The 21,625-nt window shown below is 47.1% G+C and overlaps 1 protein-coding gene across 1 annotated transcript; it reads left to right on the top strand.

Moving 5' to 3' along the window:
* LOC118094760 (plasma membrane ascorbate-dependent reductase CYBRD1) lies at positions 1-21,326 on the top strand. The gene is made up of 4 exons (XM_035135403.2): positions 1-248; positions 13,770-13,978; positions 17,880-18,034; positions 18,141-21,326. Exons 1-4 carry the CDS (start codon positions 62-64, stop codon positions 18,439-18,441), a joined length of 852 nt encoding a protein of 283 aa, XP_034991294.2. The 5' UTR covers positions 1-61; the 3' UTR covers positions 18,442-21,326.
* The last annotated feature ends 299 nt before the right edge of the window (positions 21,327-21,625 follow it).

The following is a 21,625-nucleotide window of genomic DNA, read 5'->3' as shown; positions in this document are numbered from 1 at the left end:
CTGTGGCGTTTGTTTGGGTCTATAAGAAGCCAGGGGCGCTGCGTAACGGCGTCGGGGGAAGATGGAGGGCTACTGGTGTTTTCTGGCGCTGCTGGCGTCGGCGCTGCTGCTGGGCTTCTGCTCCGTCGTCTTCGCCCTCGTCTGGGTTCTGCACTACCGCGAGGGGCTCGCCTGGAACGGGGACGCCGCCGAGTTCAACTGGCACCCGGTGCTCATCATCACGGGCTTCGTCTTCGTGCAAGGGATCGGTGCGTAAAAGTGCGCAAGTTGCAGGGAGCAAGCGGCGCGGCGCCCGGAGGCAGAGCTTCGCGCGCCTCTTGGGGAGGCATCGAGGGGGTGGGAAAGCGCGGGGAAAGAGGGGGCTCGAATCTGCGTTAGCGAGGGTCGAGAAACGGGAGGGGGTGCTTCTCTAAACTTATTTGGAAAGTGTTTATTGAATATGTGGGGTGGGGAATTGTGTACACTTGAAAACGTTTGACAGCGTTGAGATAAATTCGACAGTCAGTGTAAAAAAAGTTTGGACGGATGGAATAATGCAATACTGAAAATGGTTTAGCTTATGTAATATGCGCAGGTATTGATGATATGCAAAAAGAACCACGGAAAGAGAAGAAGGGAAGTCACTGATATTTTAAGGATGTCTAAATGAGCATTCTAAGTTGTAAAACAGAGAAATTAATAAAAATTATACATAGATTATGCATCTCAGCAACAGGGCAGCTGCCACAAACTTCTGTGGCTGGTTAGAAAACACTGAAAGTTGTTTAGGTGTTGTAGAAGCAGCAGCTAAGGTTCTTTTTTGGACAAGGAAGATGTTCCCACCAAAGAAGAATGGATAAGTCAGATAATGGGCTATGCAGAACTGGTGGAATTAACAGCAAAATCAAGAGCGATGACAAATAGCAAGAACAACAATGATGTTGTTTTTTGTAGGCCTACCCCACCCATCTGACTGGGTTGCCCCAGCCACTCTGGGCAGCTTCCAACAGAGATCACCTCTAACGATGAGTGTGCAGGATTTGAGCTATGAACAACAGAAGGGATTCGAATATAGCGGTTATAATTTAATAAACAGGAGGTAAAGTTCAGCAGAAGGGGAGAAATGACAACTCCATGGAGCACAGGGCGGGAAGTTGACAAAAATAAGAGAAAAGACGAACTTGCATTTTGAGTGAATGTGTTAAAAATTTGGGGGAGGAAGAGAAAAGAAAAAGAAAGCGAGTGTGCGCTGGCCAAGACTGCGTGGTGACTTGGGAGTAAACCAACGAAGAAGTTCCATTGAACTGAATGGAGATTGCTGAATTTCCTTGGGGCTGCAGAAGGCTATGTTTTATAACAATTCGGTTTAGAAGGAAGCCCTGCTGCGTTCAGTTGGCCAGGACTGCAGCCTCATTTTCTTAAGCAAAATTAAGATCGCAGCTGCCACTACTTCTGCTTTTTTTGCAACAAGTTGAAGCTCTTGAAAGCCGGCTCTGTTGCATGCAACCAGAATTGTTAACACACACATCTGTCCCAGAGCACAAGGCTCTTTAAGTACTCCATGTTGCTGAATTCTTGGCTCACCCCACCCCCCCAAAAAAGGGAGAATGCAGAATGCATTCATTTCCCAGAGAACTGTGCAGTGCAAAGCATACTTATTTCTGAGTAAATGTGATCCAGCAGTGTGCTTCAAAAATGCTACAAAAAATGCATTCTTTTGAGGCGTAGTCAGCTTATTTAATTGCACAATCAGTTTCTTATACCACGTGAAGCAAAGAAGAAGAAAAAGTCGCCTTCTAGCCCCTACTCCCTCCCATGACAGCATTTTTTGTGGCAGGGGCACATCACATCTGGATTCCGTCAAGTATATTCCGTTGGGCCAGGAAAGCTTAACATTATCTGTGCTTCCTGTTTACCGATGTTTGACTCATTTGATGTGAACTGAAAACTGGAATGTTTGAGCCTCTTTTTTTTCATTTGGGGATTGATTTGATTTTGCTTATGTAGTTTCATCGTGTTGTAAAAAAATTTTTTTTGGGGGGGGGATTTTATCCACCGTGACTGAGCTGGATGGTGCATGAGCAAGATATAAAATAATGTCATGAACCTTTAAGGAGGAAAACTGGTTAACAGTACATGTATACCCGGAGACTTGATCTGAGTAGCTTTGTCTTAAGATTTTAGCCCAAGGCTGTAGATGATAATAGCTGCCTTAGGAGCATTGTGCAGTTGGTAGAAAATTAACACACTCGAGCCTTGACCAATGCATTCCACAACCTAGCAGGGCAGTTGGTGGCTACCAGCCATTGTTGTTCTGCTTCACAATGGCTATTGCTGAAGACTACAGTAGGGGAGAGTACTCTTGAGGTTGTATCCTGCTTGCAGGTTTCCTACAAGCATCTGATTGGCCACTGTGAGAACAGGTCTAGATGCGCAGCCATTGGCCTGATCCAGCAGGCTCTTCTTAAGTTCTTAAGTTTTTTTATTTCCCCTGCCCCGCCAAAATTTGTGCCGCAAAACAGGCTGTCCTCATGCAGCACACTATCAGCAACACTGCATGTCTACCCGAGAAGACATATCAGGCACAACAGGGCTTACTCCCAAATAACTGGATAAGATTACAACCTTGAACATATGTGTGAGGGACAGGGGATATCGCGAAGTCCCTCCCCTCCTGAGTTCAAGCCCGTCCCCGAGCAAAGGGGAAAGCAGGGAGAGTTCCGATTCCAGTGGGGAAGCAGGAAGTCGTGTCCGAGGCTCAGGCAAGGTAGAGGAGCCAGGGTCCCAGGTGGGACAGGAAGGGGCAAGCAAGGGGGGAAGACCCATCCCTCCAACTCCAGAATTACGCAGGAAGAGGAGGGGCAAGAGGATGGGTCTGCCAAAGCTTTTGTGTTGGAGAAAGACGCGCCAAAAGCCATTAGGAGGTTCTGAAACCGACTGACAACATCGCTCCGTGTAAATAGCAATGACTTGAGCACTGTAAATACGCAGCACCAATAAAAGAATAAAATGCAGAGCTGCGTAGCGTCGTTACTCTGAAGTAGTCCACTCCGGCCACTGTGACAGCAACCTCCTAATCATTTTTGGGCTACTTCGGAGTTGCCGGGATGAGCGTGTCCGAGGCGGAGAAGTGGCGGCAGATCGCTGAGCAAGCCCAGCTAGAACTGCAACAGCTGTCGCTGCAGGCGCAGGGAGAATTGAAGGCAGCTAAAGAGGAGACTAAGAAGGTCCAGGACGACCGGCTACAACTTGCGGAACAGGTGAGAGAGCTCCAGGAAAAAGAGCAGCATTTAAGGGCGGTGGCGGTAGACCTCCAAAACAAGCTGGATGCAGAGAAAAACAAGGCGGGAGGGGCTCCCCAAGTCCAAGTGCTGCCAGGAAGGAGAGCAGGGACCCTTGTAAGCAAGTTCAATGGAGACCCGAAGGAGTTTCAGGGCTTTGAGACTGAGATCGTGTATGCTCTTGAGCTGCACCAGAATGAGTTCCCCGATGATGAGCACAGAGTAGCGTTTATTGTGGAACATCTCACCGGAGCAGCCAGGGAGTGGCTAAGACCATTAATCGCAACCAAGAATCCTTGCATGAAAAATGTCCAACAATTTCTAGAAGGTTTGAGGACGATGTATTCGTCCGAAAGTCATTTGGACCAGACTAAGGAGGAACTGCATAATTTACGCCAAGGAAATATGACAGTTCGCGCATATTGGGCGAAATTCACCATGCTGGTGCACAGACTGGGGTGGGTTTTGGATTCGCCTCCCATGCAAGCTGCGTTTTACTTGGGTTTGAGCGAGGAGGTGAAGGATGAACTCTCGAGAGGTCCAAAGCCCAGTACTATGGATCAGCTGAGCAAAGCAGCTCTGGCGGTGGGGGTGAGGCAGGAATCCCGGTGGAACGACAAGCAAGCGACGCGCGCAAAGCGGGCTTGGTTCCCACGGTCGCAGGAGAAGCCACTCCCTCAACAACCCTTTCAGGCCACGCCTGGAGCCAGCCAGGACCAGGAGCCCATGCAGATTGATAGCGCGCGCGCGCGGGCTTTTCAAACCCCAGCGGCGCCAAGACGCAAGGAGGGAAGGGGCGGGAATTGCTTTCTCTGCAACTCACCCCAGCATCTCGTCAGAGACTGCCCACATCGCAGGGAGTGGCAAGGAAAGGCGGGAACGGTGGTGCCCTCCCCCACTGACGCAGCACCACAGCAGGGAAACGGGAAAGCCTGGCTGCAGGAGACAAGGGGCAGCAGCCAGGCACAGTCAGCAGACAACAGCCCCAGCCCGCCCACCCGCACAGAGAGGTGCAGAGCCAGCCCACCCCTCCCAGAGCAGGAGTGGTTCTAGAAGTGACGCTAACGCTCCCAAATGGCTATCCCCTGACGGTCCTCGCCTTAATTGACAGTGGGGCGTCCGCCAACTTCTTCTCGAGAAGCTTTGCAGAAGAGCACCAAATCCAGCTTTTGCAGTTGGATTTTCCTCTGCACGTAGCAACCATTGACGGCAGGGAGCTGCTGGGAGGGGCCATCACACATCAAACCCCCCCCATGAGAATGACGGTGGGAAGGCACTCAGAGACACTGGCGTTCAACGTCACCACCATCTCAGACCCCCCCATCGTCTTGGGCATGAGCTGGCTGGCGCGCCACGACCCCTCCATCAGTTGGCACCAGAGGTGCATCACGTTTGGGTCAGACTTTTGTCTGGAACATTGCATGCAGCACCAACCAGGGGAGGGGCCTCCGATAGCCACGGTGGCCACCATGCATATCAAAGGGGGTGAGGCAATACCCAAGCAGTACTGGGACCTGCAGGAGGTCTTCAGCGAAGCGGAGTCCGACCACCTACCCCCGCACAGGCCTTTTGACTGCCAGATCAACCTGGTGCCAGGGGCGACGATACCCCCAGCCAAGCTGTACGCCATGTCAGACCAGGAGCTGGAGGATCTGCGCGCTTTCATCGACAAGAACCTCAAGCGGGGGTTCATAAGGGAAAGCAAGGCAGCAGGGGGCAGCCCGGTCTTCTGGGTGGACAAGAAAGACACGCAACAGCGCCGTCTTGTGGTGGACTTTAGACGGCTGAATTCGGTGACAGAGCCCGTGGCTTTCCCCATGCCCAGAGTGGATGATCTCCTGACAGCGGCACGCAGGGGCAAGATTTTCACCAAGCTGGACCTAAGGGGGGCGTACAACTTGATCAGGATCCGGGAAGGAGATGAATGGAAAACCACGATGTTCACGCCTCTGGGCTCTTTTGAATATCTGGTGATGCCCTTCGGTTTGCAAGGGGGCTCAGCATGCTTCCAGGCCTTCATGCACCACGTCCTGGGGTCCCTCCTCTTCAGGAAATGCTTGGTCTTCCTAGATGACATCCTTATCTACTCGAATGACCCAGTGCAGCATGTGAAAGATGTCAGAGAGGTGTTGCAACGCCTGAAGGAGAACCACCTGTATGTGAAGCTGGAGAAGTGCAAGTTTCACACCAAAGAGGTGGACTTCCTGGGCTACAAGCTGTCAGACAAGGGGCTGGCGATGGACAAGGACAAGGTGCAGGCCATCCTGGACTGGCACAGCCCCAGGACGCGCAAAGATGCCCAACGCCTACTAGGCTTCGCTAACTTCTACAGGAAGTTCATCAAGAACTTCTCTCGCGTTACGGCTCCCATCACGGACTGCCTGAGAGGCAAGCAGAAGTTCAAGTGGACACCAGAGGCGCAAGCAGCGTTCGAAAGCCTCAAGAGAGTGTTCGCCTCAGACCAAAACCTGTTCCATGTGGTGCAGGACGCGCCCCTACGCATTGAGACAGATGCTTCTGAAAAAGCTGTGGGCGCAATTTTGTTGCAACTGGACGCCAACAGGGAGTGGAGACCCTGTGCCTTCTTCTCCAGGAAGCTGACACAGCCTGAACGCAACTACACAGTGTTTGATAGGGAACTTCTTGCGATCTACGCTGCGTTCCAGCACTGGCGACACTTCCTGGTGGGCGCGAAGCACCCCATCCAGGTGTGCACAGACCACAAGAACCTGGAGTTCTGGAGAACTGCCAGGGTGCTCAACCAGCGGCAGATACGGTGGGCAGAGTTCTTCTCGAACTTCAACTTCTCCATCCACTACATCCCGGGGGAGCAGAATGTCAGGGCGGATGCCCTCTCCCGCAAGCCAGAGTACATGGAGGAGGAGGCGCCACCAGCCCCAAGGCACATTTTCCCCCCGTCGGCATGGTCCTGCGGAGCAGCTGTGGTGAGCGAGGCAGAACTCACAGCACTGACGGCAGCGGATGAATTTGCCAACCGCATCTTCAGAGAACTGAGAGGGGGGAGGGAGCAGGCAAAAGACTTTGCAGAACGCAGAGGGCTGCTTTTCTACAAGGGTGCGCTGTACCTACCCACCACCCAGCTTCGACGTACGGTCCTCAAGCAGATGCACGACAACCCTACAGCGGGGCATTTTGGAAGGGACAAAACCGCTCACCTAGTCATCAGACACTTCTGGTGGCCAGGGGTGCGGGAAGATGTTCGAGACTATGTAAGGGGCTGTACCACCTGCCAGCGGGCGAAGGTGGTCAGAGCAGCGCCACCAGGGTTGCTGGAGCCCTTAGCCACACCACACAGGCCGTGGGAAGTGGTGTCCATGGACTTCATCACAGATCTGCCTTCGTCCAGGGGTAAGACTGCAGTGTTGGTGGTGGTGGACCTTATGTCCAAAATGTGTCACTTTATACCGTGTGCCAGGGCAGTCTCGGCAGAAGGGACAGCCAAACTGTTTGTTGATCACATTTTCAGACTGCATGGATTACCTTTAAGGGTTATTTCGGATCGTGGCCGCCAATTTGTTTCCAGGTTCTGGCGGCGGCTCATGAACCTCCTGCAGGTGGAGGTCAGCTTGTCGACGGCTAGACACCCGCAGACCAACGGACAAGCGGAGAGGGTCAACGCCATTCTGCAGCAGTACCTGAGATGCTACGTCAGCCAGCGGCAAACGGACTGGGTGGATCGCTTGCCACTAGCAGAATTTGCCTACAACAATGCAGTGCACGTCTCCACAGGGGTGTCGCCCTTTAAGGCCAATTACGGGCGCGACCTCAGATCTTTCCCAGAGAGGGAGAGGGAGGAGGAGGAGGAGGAGGGCCCACAGGCTGAGGATTGGGCAGAGGAACTGGAGACGGTGCACCAGCAGCTCAGAGAACACTTGGAGAGGGCCAAGGAAGCGTACAAAAAGGGGGCAGATCGCCACAGGCGACAAGGGGAGGTCATCAGGGTGGGGGACAAGGTGTGGTTGTCCTCGGAGGGCCTTCCCACCAGAGGGAGGTGCAAAAAGCTGGCACCCAAAAGGCTGGGCCCCTTCACGGTCACGCAACAGGTAAACCCGGTGGCATACAGGCTGGCACTGCCAGAGGACATGAGGGTGCATCCAGTGTTTCATAGATCGCTGCTGTCGCCGTACAGGGAAAGCAGCAGGCTCCGAGACAGCGAACAAACCCCCGAGGGAGGGGGGGAGAGGGAAGGCAGGGAGCAACTCAATGAGGCCACGGCCATCCTGGATTCAAGGTGGGGGGTGGGGGGACTGGAGTACCTCATGGCATGGGAGGATGCTCCACCGTCCCAGAATGAATGGGTCCCAGCCACTCAGATACAGGAGGAATTCTTGGTGGAAGAATTTCACGCCCTCTTTCCCCACAGACCCAAGCCCTGGCACATGGAAAGGGAGGGGGAGGAGGAGGAGGCACGGGAGAGCAGCTCACCATGGCGCTGGGAAGCGGAGTTTGAGGAACCAGAGGATGAGGTATGGGTGTCACCGAGATCCACCCAGTCAGAGGAAGGAGCAGATTGGCAGAACGTTTTTACCCCCACCAGCTCTGACGCCACGGACTTTTTGGGATTCCCGTCCGCCCAGGCGGAAGGGGGGGGCTCGCAGGACTGGGGGGAGGTATTCACACCAACGGGCTCGGAGAGCACTGAGTTCTTAGGCTTCCAGTCGTCACCGACACATGGGGGGGGCCTGGGGAGGGGTGAAGGAGAGCTTGGGAGGGGGGTGGATGTGAGGGACAGGGGATATCGCGAAGTCCCTCCCCTCCTGAGTTCAAGCCCGTCCCCGAGCAAAGGGGAAAGCAGGGAGAGTTCCGATTCCAGTGGGGAAGCAGGAAGTCGTGTCCGAGGCTCAGGCAAGGTAGAGGAGCCAGGGTCCCAGGTGGGACAGGAAGGGGCAAGCAAGGGGGGAAGACCCATCCCTCCAACTCCAGAATTACGCAGGAAGAGGAGGGGCAAGAGGATGGGTCTGCCAAAGCTTTTGTGTTGGAGAAAGACGCGCCAAAAGCCATTAGGAGGTTCTGAAACCGACTGACAACATCGCTCCGTGTAAATAGCAATGACTTGAGCACTGTAAATACGCAGCACCAATAAAAGAATAAAATGCAGAGCTGCGTAGCGTCGTTACTCTGAAGTAGTCCACTCCGGCCACTGTGACAATATGTTTTGTATCCACGCTGCCTTATTTCTTCATGCGTCTGTTGTGACTAAGGCTGCAGTCCTACAAAGTTTTATACAGTTCCCTTGGAATATGCTCCATTGAAAACACTTAGGCTTTTGAATAGACGTCTACGGTGGTACCTCGATTTCCGAGCGTCTTGGAAGCCGAACGTTTCGGTTTGCGAACGGCAGAAACCAGGAAGTAAATGCTTCTGTTTTCGAACGCGCCTTGGAAGCCGGACGGCTTCAGCTGCGTTTCCCCCCCAGTTTTCTCCATTTACTTTGCAGGCCGCCCTTTGCGCCTCGGTTGTCAAACGTTTCGAAAGTCTTAACAGTCTTCTGGAGTGGATTACGTCCAACAACCGAGGTACCACTGTATATGGTATTGCACTGTAAGTGCAGTTAAAGTGCTGGGTTGATTTCGCGTAATTCTCAAAGCAATTAGTTTTAATAGCATCCGGTAATAAGAGGCACTAAAACTGGAGAATAATGTTAAAATTTGACTTTAAAAATATTTTAAGCGATGTACAGAGAACTGAAGCAACATCAAACAACTTAAAACGAAATATGACAAAAAATACACAGTTACATATAAAAATGTTGCATAATATATGTATATGTATATCAATTCATTTTCCTTCTGACATTTTCCAGTATAGAATTACAACCTTAAGCTTAAAACTGTATGTTATGGTGCAGCATGTCAGTATACTAAGGTAAAGGACCCCTGGACTGTTAAGTCCAGTCAAAGGTGACTGGGGTTGCGGTGCTCATCTTGCTTTCAGGCCGAGGAAGCAGGCGCTTGTCCACATACAGCTTTCTGGGTCATGTGGCTAGCATGACTAAACCGCTTCTGATGCAACAGGACACCGTGACAGAAACCAGAGCACACGGAAACACTGTCTACCTTCCCACCACAGCTGTATCTATTTATCTACTTGCACTGGCGTGCTTTCGAACTGCTAGGTTGGCAGGAGCTGGGACAGAGCAACGGGAGTTCACTCCGTCACAGGGATTCGAACCACTGACCTTCTGATCGGCAAGCCCAAGAGGCTCAGTGGTTTAGACCATAGCACCACCCACATCCCTATGTCAGTATACTTTTTTGAACGGGGGTGGGGAACTTGTGGTTCTCTAGAGCTTGTTAGACTAGAGTTCCCATCAGCTGTAGCCAACATGGTCACTGGTGAGAGTTGGTGAAAGATGATGAGATTTGTAAACCAGCAACATTTGGAAAGCCAAGATTTTCCCACCCCCCTATTGATGCTGAGAGGGAAGTGGCAAGTAAGATGAGGAGCAGAGATGATTTCAAGAAGTACAATAATATACTTATTCATGGTTAGTTCTTTTTTCTCAACTGTGTTTTATTTTGGTCCCTAGGGTTGCCAGACTCAATAGAGAACAGGACTTCTGTGCCTTTAATTGCCCTGCTCTCTTTTGAGTCTGGAAACCTTAAAGAGAAACCAGCAGACCCTTTGTTTAATTTCCAAGCAAAGGGTCTGCTGGTTTCTCTTTAAGGTTTCCAGACTCAAAAGAGAGCAGGGCAATTGAAGGCACAGAAGTCCTGTCCTCTATTGAGTCTGGCAACCCTATTGGTCCCCCACTTTTTGAGTGAGCCACCCTTGGCTTCCTAATGTTGATTTTAAATTTCTTATTTGGGTACCCATCGATGCATGATACGTGTCAATAAAACGGTGTTGAGGTGCGGAGGGGAGTTTGATAAGCAAACTCTGACAAGATGCAACATAAAGAAGGTATAACTTGGGTACGAGAAGGCAGGGTGACGGAAGTGAAATAAATACTTAACGTAAGGGGAGAGAACTATTTGCACAGCCTGACAAGACTAAGAATACATATCAAGAATGCGAGAAGACAAAGGGAGTATTGAGTTTGAGAAAAGCAGAAGGGTATGTGGAAAAGGAAAGAACTTGAACTGTGTCTGCGCATTCCTTGGCAACAGTCTGTTTTCGGTTCAGCCAAGTTGCTGCAGTTAGGTCACATTATTCTTCAGCTTTAGCAATTCCATTCACCTGAATTACCTGTTGCGTTAGACGCATAATAATGCGGAACAGCTCACACAATGTAGCCTTTTATGAATGCATATAAAATATTATGTGTGCGCTCATAAAATTGCAACGTGCAAATCCATTTCGGTGGTTTGTAAGTATATGTGCCAGGAACAAAAGAATGTGATCTGTCACAGGACTAGGGTTTTTTTTTTTTAACATTTGACGCTCTTATTAGAGGAACCCAAAATGCTTCTAAGAAGGGGGGGTGGATCTACATGGACAGAATTGTTTGCAGCCTTCTTCCTGCCCCCAAATAAAATTATGATACACATTTTAAGCATCTCTGTGCCTGCTTGCCAAAGACTTATTAAGCCCCATTGGACTCAACAGGACGTTCCTACGAGAATCTGCATGTAAGCACTTAATAGCTGAACTTTCATTGTTCTTCTGTGTTTCAACTGGTGCTCTTTCCCTCAACCTGTTGAAAACAAGGCTACCATATTTCCAGTCTGAATGTGCTTTTCTTCAACCCTTTGGGGGGGGGGAGGGAGAAAAAGCTGTGAAATTGCAGAAAGGTTGTGTATGGTTAACTTGAAAAGACGACGTCTTCAAATGTCAATATTGTGCTTCCTATAGCATAGGGAAAATATACATTGGTTCCAGTTCCAGGACATTCCATTTAGGAACAGAGTTTTCTTTATGACTTATAGAGTGAATGTGTAGACCTTGGCATGCGCTGTACATAAATTAGAATGTTTTATAAGGCTATAGAGCCTTAAAGGTGATGTTGTTCATAGCAAGCAAGTGCTGTGTTCACCCTTTCTTCCTCAACTGACTTTTTCCCTGGCCAGGTGAGTTAAGTTGGCTGGAGAAGAGTGGGGGAAATGGATTGGGTTTAGTCTTTCTACATTGACATGCTGCTTCAGGAAATCTCAGTTGCCTCTGCCTCCAAGAAACAATAGATAATAAAGTTGTAGGAAGGTTAGGTTTTTGTGTCTTTACCACATTGCTAGCCAATTGCTAGTTTGACGACCCACACTACACATTTAAATCATATTCTGTGCACATTTAAAGCATGTCTTCTCCCCCCAAATTCCAGGAACTATAGTCCCCCCCTCACAGAGCTATTTCCAACACCTTTAACAAAACAACAGTATTCAGAATTATTTGGGGGAGCCCATGTGCTTTCAATATGCATTGAGTAGGTCAGTTGGTAGAGCACAAGACTCTGAATCTCAGAGTTGAGGGTTTGAGCCCTTACCTTGGGCAAAAGATGGACTAGAGGACCCTTGTGATCCCTTCCAACTCTACAATTCTTTGATTCTACAACTCTACAATTCTTTGATTCTATGAATATGCTTGAATATGCTTGGGGACTGTGGTTCTGTCCCCAAAAGGACTTGTGAATCAGACAACTGACTGGCCTGAATGACTGGGACCTGGGATCAGTCCTAAACCTGTAAGGCAGAGCCTTTCCAACTTTTCATGCTGAGCACACACGTTTTAGACAGGCATCATTTCGCGACACTGTAATTCAGTTTTACTAGCAAACCGGAGGTTAAACTAATCCCTTTCCAGCCCCGGGAGGAGCTGGAAGACATCTGAAGGCAGCCCTGTTTAGGGAAGTTTTTGATGTTTTATCGTGTTTTTAATATTTTGTTGGGAGCCACCCAGGGGGGCTGGGGAAACCCAGCCAGATGGGTAAGGAACGAACGAACAAACAAACAAACAAATAAATAACTAGTGTGACACACCTACACACTGCAGCCGACACACCAACGTGTCGTGATACACAGTTTAGAAGGCGCTGGGGTAATGGATCAACCTGTCCAGCAATTCTGACCATAGGATGTGGGATTGAAAAGCAATGCTGAAACAATTGAATGACGCAGACACAACAATCTGCATCAGTTTGATGCAGATGCAACATTCCTGATCTCCAAACCATGGTTAGGAGAGCAGAAGTGTTGGTTTTATGTACTGCTTCCTTTTCTTGTGCTTGGTACATTGTCAACAAGCAAGATTGCCTTCGAAACCAGCGTTTGGCACGCAAATCCTGGCTCTGGGGGAATCTGGTCAGCATTAGCCATGCTGATACAGATGTAATCTGCTTCATGATTATAGCACATCCGTGGAGAGGAGGGAGGAAATCATTTGGCAGGGCAAAGGCGTATTTGCAGACAGCGGTCATCTCTGCATCAAGTTGTGCAAACTTGAAATTTAAAAATAGGGGAAGGGAAGCTAGCCTAGAACCCTGGAAAAAGGTAAACAAGTTGTTTCTGCAAATAGGTCCATATGCTGTTTAATATCTAATGGGAAACAATTAAGAGAAACAAATTAAAATCTGAGGAAACTTGATGTAAGCCAGGCATCCCCAAACTGCGGCCCTCCAGATGTTTTGGCCTACAACTCCCATGATCCCTAGCTAACAGAACCAGTGGTCAGGGATGATGGGAATTGTAGTCCAAAACATCTGGAGGGCCGAAGTTTGGGGATGCCTGTCTTAAACTATCTGAGGATTTATCAAGTAGAAACAGGAATATCTTCATGTATATCACTGGTAGATCATTGGCTCCTCCAAAGAAGCTGAACAACTGTGGCTCCCCTAAAAAAAAGCTCGACATTTTACCTCCTCCCTGAAAAAACTCAACAACTTTGACCTGAACCCCCCAACTTTGACCTGAACCCCCCAAAAGGGGGTAGATCACTGCCAGTTTTTAACTCTAGATCACAGTCTCTTGGGAGTTGGCCACCCCTGATGTATATAAATCGACCGACCTTGGCAATGTTCAGAATCATGTGGGTGAAATTCTTAACGATTGCTCTGGTAGACTAGGTGCAAATGCATGTTTGGGAGAAATGTCCTAAGGGAAGATGGTAGGGAAAAACAGCTTTTTTATTTTTTAAAAAAGTTTCCCAGCCTGAAAGGGTGTAAAGCAGGGATGGGGAGCTTCTCAGATGTTGCTGGCCCAATGATCAGGGATTTCCCCATTTCTGGAGTTAAAAGAGTTAGTGGCATCATGGAAGGAATGGCCAAAGTTAAGGAGAAGTGAAGTCCCAGCTTGGCACATTCCATTGCTGCATAACATGGCTTATTTAGCAGGAAGCACCACAGGAATCTCATACTGTGCCACGTGAAAATCTGGTACTCCTCTTGCGCAAGTTTTGGCTTTCGAAGAGGGAGCGACTTCTAGAGCCAGGCGTCCATAGCTAAATCCTCAAAAGCTGATAGGTATAATTTGAATAACACAAGAACGGCCTTAACATTCTGGCAAGAGAAAATAGTTTCCTAAAAATTCTGAACTCTTTCCTTTCTTTCTCCACCTCTAGCAATCATTGTGTACCGGCTACCGTGGACCTGGAAGTGCAGCAAATTCCTGATGAAATTAATCCACGCTGGGTTAAATACCATCGCTCTGGTGCTTGCCATTATTGCTCTGGTGGCCGTTTGGGATTTCCACAATGCCCAGAAGATTCCCAACATGTACAGTCTGCACAGCTGGATCGGCCTGACTGCTGTCATTTGTTACGCTCTACAGGTTAGACACCGTTTATAAACGGCACTTAAAGAGGTGGAATAAGTTGTTCTGTCTTATCTTTATTAACAGTATGTTTGCACAGCTGAACGGCCTCTGTTTGAATCGCTTTAATTGGACACTTTGTATTTACCACAAAAAAGGCAACAGTTTGTAGGCAGGCAAGCCAAACTCCGTGCGTTCATTGTAAGCAGAATAGATTATGTAAAAATGTGCAAGTTTTCTTTACGCAGGCTGGATTCTCAGTATACAAATTCATTCATTTCAAGCACTTTTTTTTTTAAAGATGCCTTTCCCCTGGTAATCAAGCAACACCTGGCCTATGCCCGGGGGAGGGGGGGGCGGAGAAAGAAAGAGTTTGCCAGCATCTTGGAACTGACACCACAGGATACCAGTGAATAACAAAAACAAGATAAAAAATCTATCCATTTCAGTCTTTTCGGGGGAGGGGGGCATCGAAATGATTTCCAAGTACTAAGCCATCATGTTGGGGTGCAGGTGGCGCTGTCGTCTAAACCACAGAGCCTAGGGCTTGCCACTCGGAAGGTCAGCGGTTCGAATCCCTGCGACGGGGTGAGCTCCCGTTGCTTGGTCCCTGCTCCTGCCAACCTAGCAGTTCAAAAGCACATCAAGGTGCAAGTAGATAAATAGGTACCACTACAGCGGGAAGGTAAACGGCATTTCCGTGTGCTGCTCTGGTTTCACCAGAAGCGGCTTAGTCATGCTGGCCACATGAACCAGAAAAACTGTCTGCGGACAAACGTCGGCTCCCTCAGCCAGTAAAGCGAGATGAGCGCCACAACCCCAGAGTCGTTTGCGACTGGATTTAACTGTCAGGGGTCCTTTAACCTTTCTTTTTTTTAAGCCACCATGGTAAAGAGGAAACAGCATTTTGTATGCAGGGTAAAAATAGATTTTATGCAAAGTGATCGTTTGGGTTCCTGTTCAAACATTAGCGAATCCTTTGCCTTGCAAAAGTAAAAATCTGCCCTGGGTTCAAAAAGTTTCCCCTTCCTCCACCTCATAGTGGATGGCACTAGGTGTATTTCATATAAGACCGTATCTGAGGTGGTTTAGAGTGCTTCTTTGAAATGGTAGACGAAGGAAGAGACCTGTTTGATTCAGTGTAAAGCTCTGCAGCAGGGAACCTGTGGCTCTCCAGGTGGTGTTGGGCTAGCATTTTCAGGGATAATAGCAGATGCCCTTCGGATGCCCTGCCAGAGGGCCCCCACCCCTATTCTAAATCTCCCATATAGTAGAAATTCCTCAGGAACGCTTGAAAGGTGAGAAGGGAAACCCAATGGTAGGAGCTTAAAAAGCAGTGAGGGCCTGGACACAAGATCGCCACTGAGATTCAGAAGTAAGCCTCAAATATCGATGAGGCCCGAATCCATTCCGGGCGCTATTGGGATTTCTGGTAAAGTTGCCTGACGCTCCTGTTCACAAAAGATAAGAGCTCACCAGCGCTGCGTTTCCTCATCCACAGAGTGAATGCAACGCAGTGAGTAGCACCGTTTTGTGTGTTTTCCCCACGTTGTTTGCCAGAGCACCTGTGTGGTGGGATCTGCTTTGAGGATGAAAGCGCTCGCTTTTCATGCCCACTCAAAACTGGTCCGTCAGCTCCATGGATGAGTGCCCAGCTTGCCTGCGTTGCGGCCGGCTCTTCGGTTTGGAGTTGCACACAAGGAATGCTTGGGTTTTGGCTGACGAGGCCTTCGTTTATTTGCTAAGGAAGAAGTTTTAAGACAGTTGGGACAAGCGAAATAGCCCATCGACAAATAACATGTTCAACCGCCCTCATTTCATGCTTGCTAAACAACATATCAGAATAATAAGCAACAGAGCAGTTGGTTCTTAAGCAGACAATCCTTATCCCTGCCTTTTAAAAAAAATGGTTTTTTTTTAATATCTTGAAATGACCTCATCTTATCTGTTGTGTAAGATGATGAGCATTTAAAGGGAACGTGTAGCATTTTCAAAAATAGGCAACCTTGGCTCCATACATGATGGCGATATTTTGCCAACAAGTTAAGAGCTCTCGTTTTAAACGATATAGTTTTAATGAGCTTAAGCATTACTGTCACCTTTCTTTAGATAAGTTGAATCTGTTTCTGTATATGGTCACTGCTTTCATTGCCTTCCACATAAAAATACAGCTAAGAAAACTACATTAAATATTTCTTCCCTATCGTCCTTTACATCAGATGTCTTGACTTTTAGAAGACATCTGAAGGCAGCCCTGTTTAGGGAAGTTTTTAATGTTTGATGTTTTAGCGTATCTTTAATATTCTGCTGGGAGCCGCCCATCTGGCTGGGGTGGGGTATAAACAATAAATTATAATTATAATTAATACCCCTATTAATTAATGGAGCAGCATCCCTGTTGAGATACAGCAGGTCTCCGCTACTAGCAATTTCCAGAAACAACTTAAATGTTTGGGTTGGTTTTTTTTTATAAAAAAACCACACACAACATGCTTTTTTGGCCGGATTGGGAATTGGGTCTCTTTCTTGCTTGGAAGATGGTTTGTAATGTGATGAAACAGCCTGGAGGAGAGGTTTAAAAAAATCAAGTTATAGAAAACATAGACCTTAGTTTGCTGCTCTGCTTCTGTTCTTCTTCCTTGTAGTGTTTATAGGCAGATTAAGAAGCAGCCATGTCTATTATACTGCATCCCAGGAGCTGGGAACTTTTCCCTTTCTCTCTTGGCTTGGTCTGTCAAGTACTGAGAGGTAGAGCAAGAGCTGACAGTGGAGAGAAGCGCCACTCTTCTTTCTCTCAAGTCAAGTGTGCAGGTGAATTCCATCAGATTTAGGACCGGGAGCGGCCAGCTCACTACCGAAAGTTATTGTCCCTCTTTGGCACTGTCCATCTTGCTTTGCCTGTTCATTAAAAAGAAAGACTTGGAAATGAGTCACAGTCACACCCACTCCTAATTTGATATTTTACCCTTCTATCTGGTTCTCGTTTGCTTTTGTGCTCTTCAGGGGAAGAGGGCGTAACTCTGCCTTGCATCGCTTGGACTTTTGGCTCCACGTTTTGACAGCGTCCTCCTCTTGGCTTCTGTCTGGATTGCGTGTGTGTTTAACAGTTTATGCATCTCAGTAGGCTCTGGACCACGGAAATTTATGCCGCAATTAATTGGATATTCTTTAAAGCGCCACAGGGCTCCTTGGCTGAGTTAGCATGGAAGGCTAAGCCCAAACCATGACTTAGCTTGAACATGTGAGTGGGTGTGCTCCCAGAGAATATATCATGGCTGCTTCAATCCTTTTCCTTTTTTAAATTTTAATTCCCACCCCTCAGTTTTATAATTACCGTATTGGCCTGAATATAACCCGCACCCAAATATAAGCAACATCTTTAAAATTTGGGGCGGGGGGGGGGGAAGAGAGAAAGACTATACCCTAATATAAGCCACTCGCTTAAAATTCTGCAGGCACTCATGCCCGTTCCGTTTTACCGTACAGTGGTGCCTCACAAGACGAAAGTAATTCATTCCGCGAGTCGCTTCGTCTAGCGAGATTTTCGTCTTGCGAAGCGCAGTTTGCCACTCCCAAAAACACACACCAAAAGACTTCGTCTTGCAAAGCGCGGCCATAGAAAACTGTCTTGCGAAGCACCGAAAAAAATCGCAAAACGCTTTCGTCTTGCGAGTTTTTCGTTGCGCGAGGCATATGTCTTGCGAGGTATGTCTGTTTCAGCAGCGATATCGTAAAAGCCCATTTTTGTAAAGTCGCGAATTTAAGCCGCGCTTTCAACTTTTCACAGTCAGAATTTGGAAAAAAAAGTGAGGCCTAAGTGAGGCACATCATTTCCCATTCTTGTACAGTAGTTATTTTAGTCTTTGTGTTTGTGTTTAAACAACATCTACCAGTAAAATAACTTGCTATTTCTGTGTAGCTTGTTCTAGGTGTTGCTGTCTTCCTGCTTCCTTTTGCTCCTGGTTCCCTTCGGGCAACCGTGATGCCAATTCATGCTTATTTTGGCCTTCTAATCTTCGGAACGGTGATTGCGACGGCCCTCATGGGAATCACAGAAAAACTTATTTTTGCTTTGTAAGTATTTTTTTTATTTACGTCGTCGTGGTTTTTCTAAAAGTTATATTGGTGTCTTCCTTGTTTGGTGTCAAGCGCTGCTCTTATAACAGCTTTCTTTTTCCAGACAAAAGCCTAAATATAAAGATTCCCCCCCAGAGGCCATCTTTGTCAACGTTCTTGGCGTTCTGATCTTGGTCTTCGGTGCTGTTGTTTTGTGGATGGCGACAAGGCACAATTGGAAGCGCCCGCAGGAGCCGGATGTGAAAATCTCTCACCGAAACGGAGGAATGCTTGACGGTAACAAAGAAGGATCGACTATGACGGACTGCAGCAACGCGGAGAAGTCTGACGTGGAGTTCAACAGCGAGGCAGCCAGAAAACGCAACCTGAAACTTGACGAAGCTGGTCAGAGGTCAACCATGTGAAGGTGTTGGGTGCTACAGCCGTACATCTCTCAATACCAAAAGGGCTATTTTTCTCCCTCGCCCCTTTAGCTGTGCAACAACACAATATATATCGCTTGCTTAGTGCTACTGGATTTTCATATTCATTGATGACGAGGTGGCAAGGACTTTGATTCTAGAAGAATTCGTGTTTATTGTCAGTTGTTCTGAATGTAACCTTTCATCAACATGGGGCTGGAATGAAGCACGTGAGTTTTCCGCTGGTACAAGGCCTGTTTTCTTGAGCTGCTGGCAAATCTCTTTGAGGAGCAGCTTGCCAGTGTGGTGTTCCATGCCTTCCCATATTTTTGTGGTGAGCAGATCCTAAAACCATTTTATCACTAAAACAAATAAAACGTTAAGGTGTTTGTAACAGAAGAGTCTCTAGAAAAATGGCATATACAGTGGTGCCTTGCTTAACGAATGCCCTGCTTAACGAAATTTCCGCTTAACGAAAGGATTTTTCGAGCGGAGGTTGTCTCGCTAGACGAATTTGTTTTTTGAAAAATTCATCTTGCGAATCGCGGTTTCCCATAGGAATGCGTTGAAATTCAATTAATGCGTTCCTATGGGCAAAATTTTTTTAAAAAAAAATTCAATGCATTCCTATGGGATTCGCTAGACAAATTTTTCGTTATAAGAAAAGACCCGTGGAATGAATTAAATTTGTCTAGCGAGGCACCACTGTATACAAATTAGGAGCAGAATAGCACAGGTATTGAAGGGAGAGGAAAGTTTTTTTGGGGGGGGGCAGACATTGCATAAAGATTTGCCAAAACAATTACAATCTTCCTATTAGTGTTGCTCAGATCAGCCCTCGTAGTCTCAGAAGCGCAATCGGAGTTCTGTTTGTGCCATTCTAGGTTATCTTACAAAACTGGTATGGCTACTTCATCCCCTGATTTCACACAAGCTTTGGTGTTTAGGGTTTTTAATTTATTTATTTACATTGCACACTTCATCTCATGTGAAACCACATCATTGGCACCCTAACAGTATTGGAGGGCATAGTCCATTAAACACGGCTACCAAGAGTGTTTCTGTACAACAGTGTGAAATTGATATCGGTTGCTCAGCCCCCGCGCTTGGATTAAAGTGGTCCCGCTATTTCTGTGACTCCAGTGGGACAGAAATCCAATATAAGTGGAAGGATGTTTCCTTAACAGGTTGGCGGATTGCATTCTAAAGCAGTCCTCTTCGAAAAACTTTGGAATATTGGACCTCTCAAAGGCACTGGTAGAAATGTTCACTAACTGTAAGAAGAATGACGGCATGCTTTGCACACTTTTCGCTATAGGAAAACTTTATGCAAAAGCATCTTACCTTTAGTTTACAGCCTGCACTTTGTAACTTTACCAAAAAACAAAGCCCTCGTCACGGTCACATTATTACAGTCGATATTCTAGTTCTCCATAATAAATTCATTTGGCACAGTGCACAGACGAGTAACCCGTTTATATGGCAAATGGCAATCTGAAGATACGGTACCCTCGTTAAGCTAAACAAACCATAATGCTATTTATTTTAAGAGCTGGCTGCTATTTATAGTTGCATCATTTGTTAAATGGTCTTCTTTATAAGAGCTGCAGTTTCAAAGAGATCTGGGGAGGAAAGGAGGTTACAAAGAAAATGCCTTGGAATTGAAATCGGAACCTTTATCGTGGAAACATTAGGGAATGTTACATAATTTTGCAAAATGTAAGGAAGCCAGCTTGACTCTAGGTAATGCTAAGCAGTATATTCAGGTTTGTTTTAAGATCTCGGGCTAGCTTCAATTCTGAAAGCACTATACTGAGATTTTTCCAAAAGGAGAAGTGATTCTGGAATGATTTCTTAGGGCATTGGGATATAACCAGAAATCTAAGGAAGCTTGTTGACTGTTGAACATATATGTTGCAAATTGTCAGTATCTGCTGATGTGATTTTACAGAAAACTGCAACCGGACCTTCAGGACCAAATCTGCTGTTTGTGTCTCTTCGTTATAAAAAATTCTCTGGTATTGTTTGACCCACTTTTCTGGCTCAAAACTGAAACATGCTGGTTTTCATTGTGTCAAGGAAAGGCTTTTATACTTTGTACTACCCTGTTCTACTGAATTCTAATGAAATTCAGCACTTGTTTGTGAATGAACAGAGCTGATCGGAAAGCTAAGCTGGATGCGTGCATGTCAAGTCTTCTGACCAGGCCTACTAGGGGAAAGAGTGAACCACCTCTGTGAAAGGCTTGTTCTAGAAGCCCTTTTGCAGCCCATGGCCGCAGTGCAATGGGAAGCCAGCCTGAGAGAGAAGTCTGCGCGTACATAAACAATCCCTTCGCCCCCATGGCATGTGACAGTGGTTAGGTGTCATGTGACAGTGGGTGTGGCCATATTCCTTCTCTCACACTCTCATTTCCTTTGTTTCTCCTGCCCCGTCCCATATATGTAAGCCCAGGACATCCTTCATGATTAGCTTCCATATCATCAACTTTTGAAAAGTGAGCACCCTGAACAGATCATTCTGTTAATGTTCGGTGTGTTTGTGGTCAACCTAATACCATCTCACGCCTGTTCAACAAGCCGTGCAATAGTTTGGTAAGCTCTGGCCCTGGCAATGTCAAAAAGTGTTGGAAGTTGTATTATACTAGCCCTCGTTATTTTGAAAAACGTATATGGCTGCAATAATGTTTTTTTTATTATACCAATGGCTGCCTTATTTCATAAAATCAGTAGCTGAAGGTGTGCTTCTCATTAAGTATATTTAAGAGGATACATAGAGTATTGTAAATAAGAATAAGCAGTATATATGGCAATGATAACCTGGCTCTTTATAGAAGGAAATGGAAATATTTTGTAATTTCTTAATTGCCAAAGATGCTGTGTTTTTTTTTTAAAAAAAATCCATTTGGATATATTCCATTTGCAGAGTTATTTTGCAGAGCAAAAGGGGGGCAAATGTTTTGTTACGTTTCTTTTTTTATATTGCAATAAAAGTTATGAAGTCTTACGTTCCGTGTATTATGTAGTCCCATTATGGATCGCCAAGCTGTGTTAGATGGAGCTTTAAAATACAGCATGCAAGTAACATCGATTGGTGTGATGTGTATGAACTGCAGGAAGTCTCTGGCATGCGCAATATGCTCCTTCCACACAACGGGAAAATTAACTGGGGCTTTTACTTTTATTTA

The sequence above is a fragment of the Zootoca vivipara genome, chromosome 1 (genome assembly GCF_963506605.1).
Source record: "Zootoca vivipara chromosome 1, rZooViv1.1, whole genome shotgun sequence".
Classification (NCBI taxonomy): Eukaryota; Metazoa; Chordata; class Lepidosauria; order Squamata; family Lacertidae; genus Zootoca; species Zootoca vivipara.
The sequence above is the reverse complement of the archived record's forward strand: the minus strand, read 5'-3'. Positions and strand labels throughout refer to the sequence as shown.

What these genes read in the sequence shown, in the direction of transcription:
- LOC118094760 (XM_035135403.2), top strand. Translation starts at nt 62, where the DNA reads ATGGAGGGCTACTGGTGTTTTCTGGCGCTGCTGGCGTCGGCGCTGCTG. An exon ending in CGTCTTCGTGCAAGGGATCG is followed by an intron (nt 249 to 13,769) that starts GTGCGTAAAAGT and finishes CTCCACCTCTAG; the next exon opens with CAATCATTGTGTACCGGCTA. An exon ending in TCATTTGTTACGCTCTACAG is followed by an intron (nt 13,979 to 17,879) that starts GTTAGACACCGT and finishes ATTTCTGTGTAG; the next exon opens with CTTGTTCTAGGTGTTGCTGT.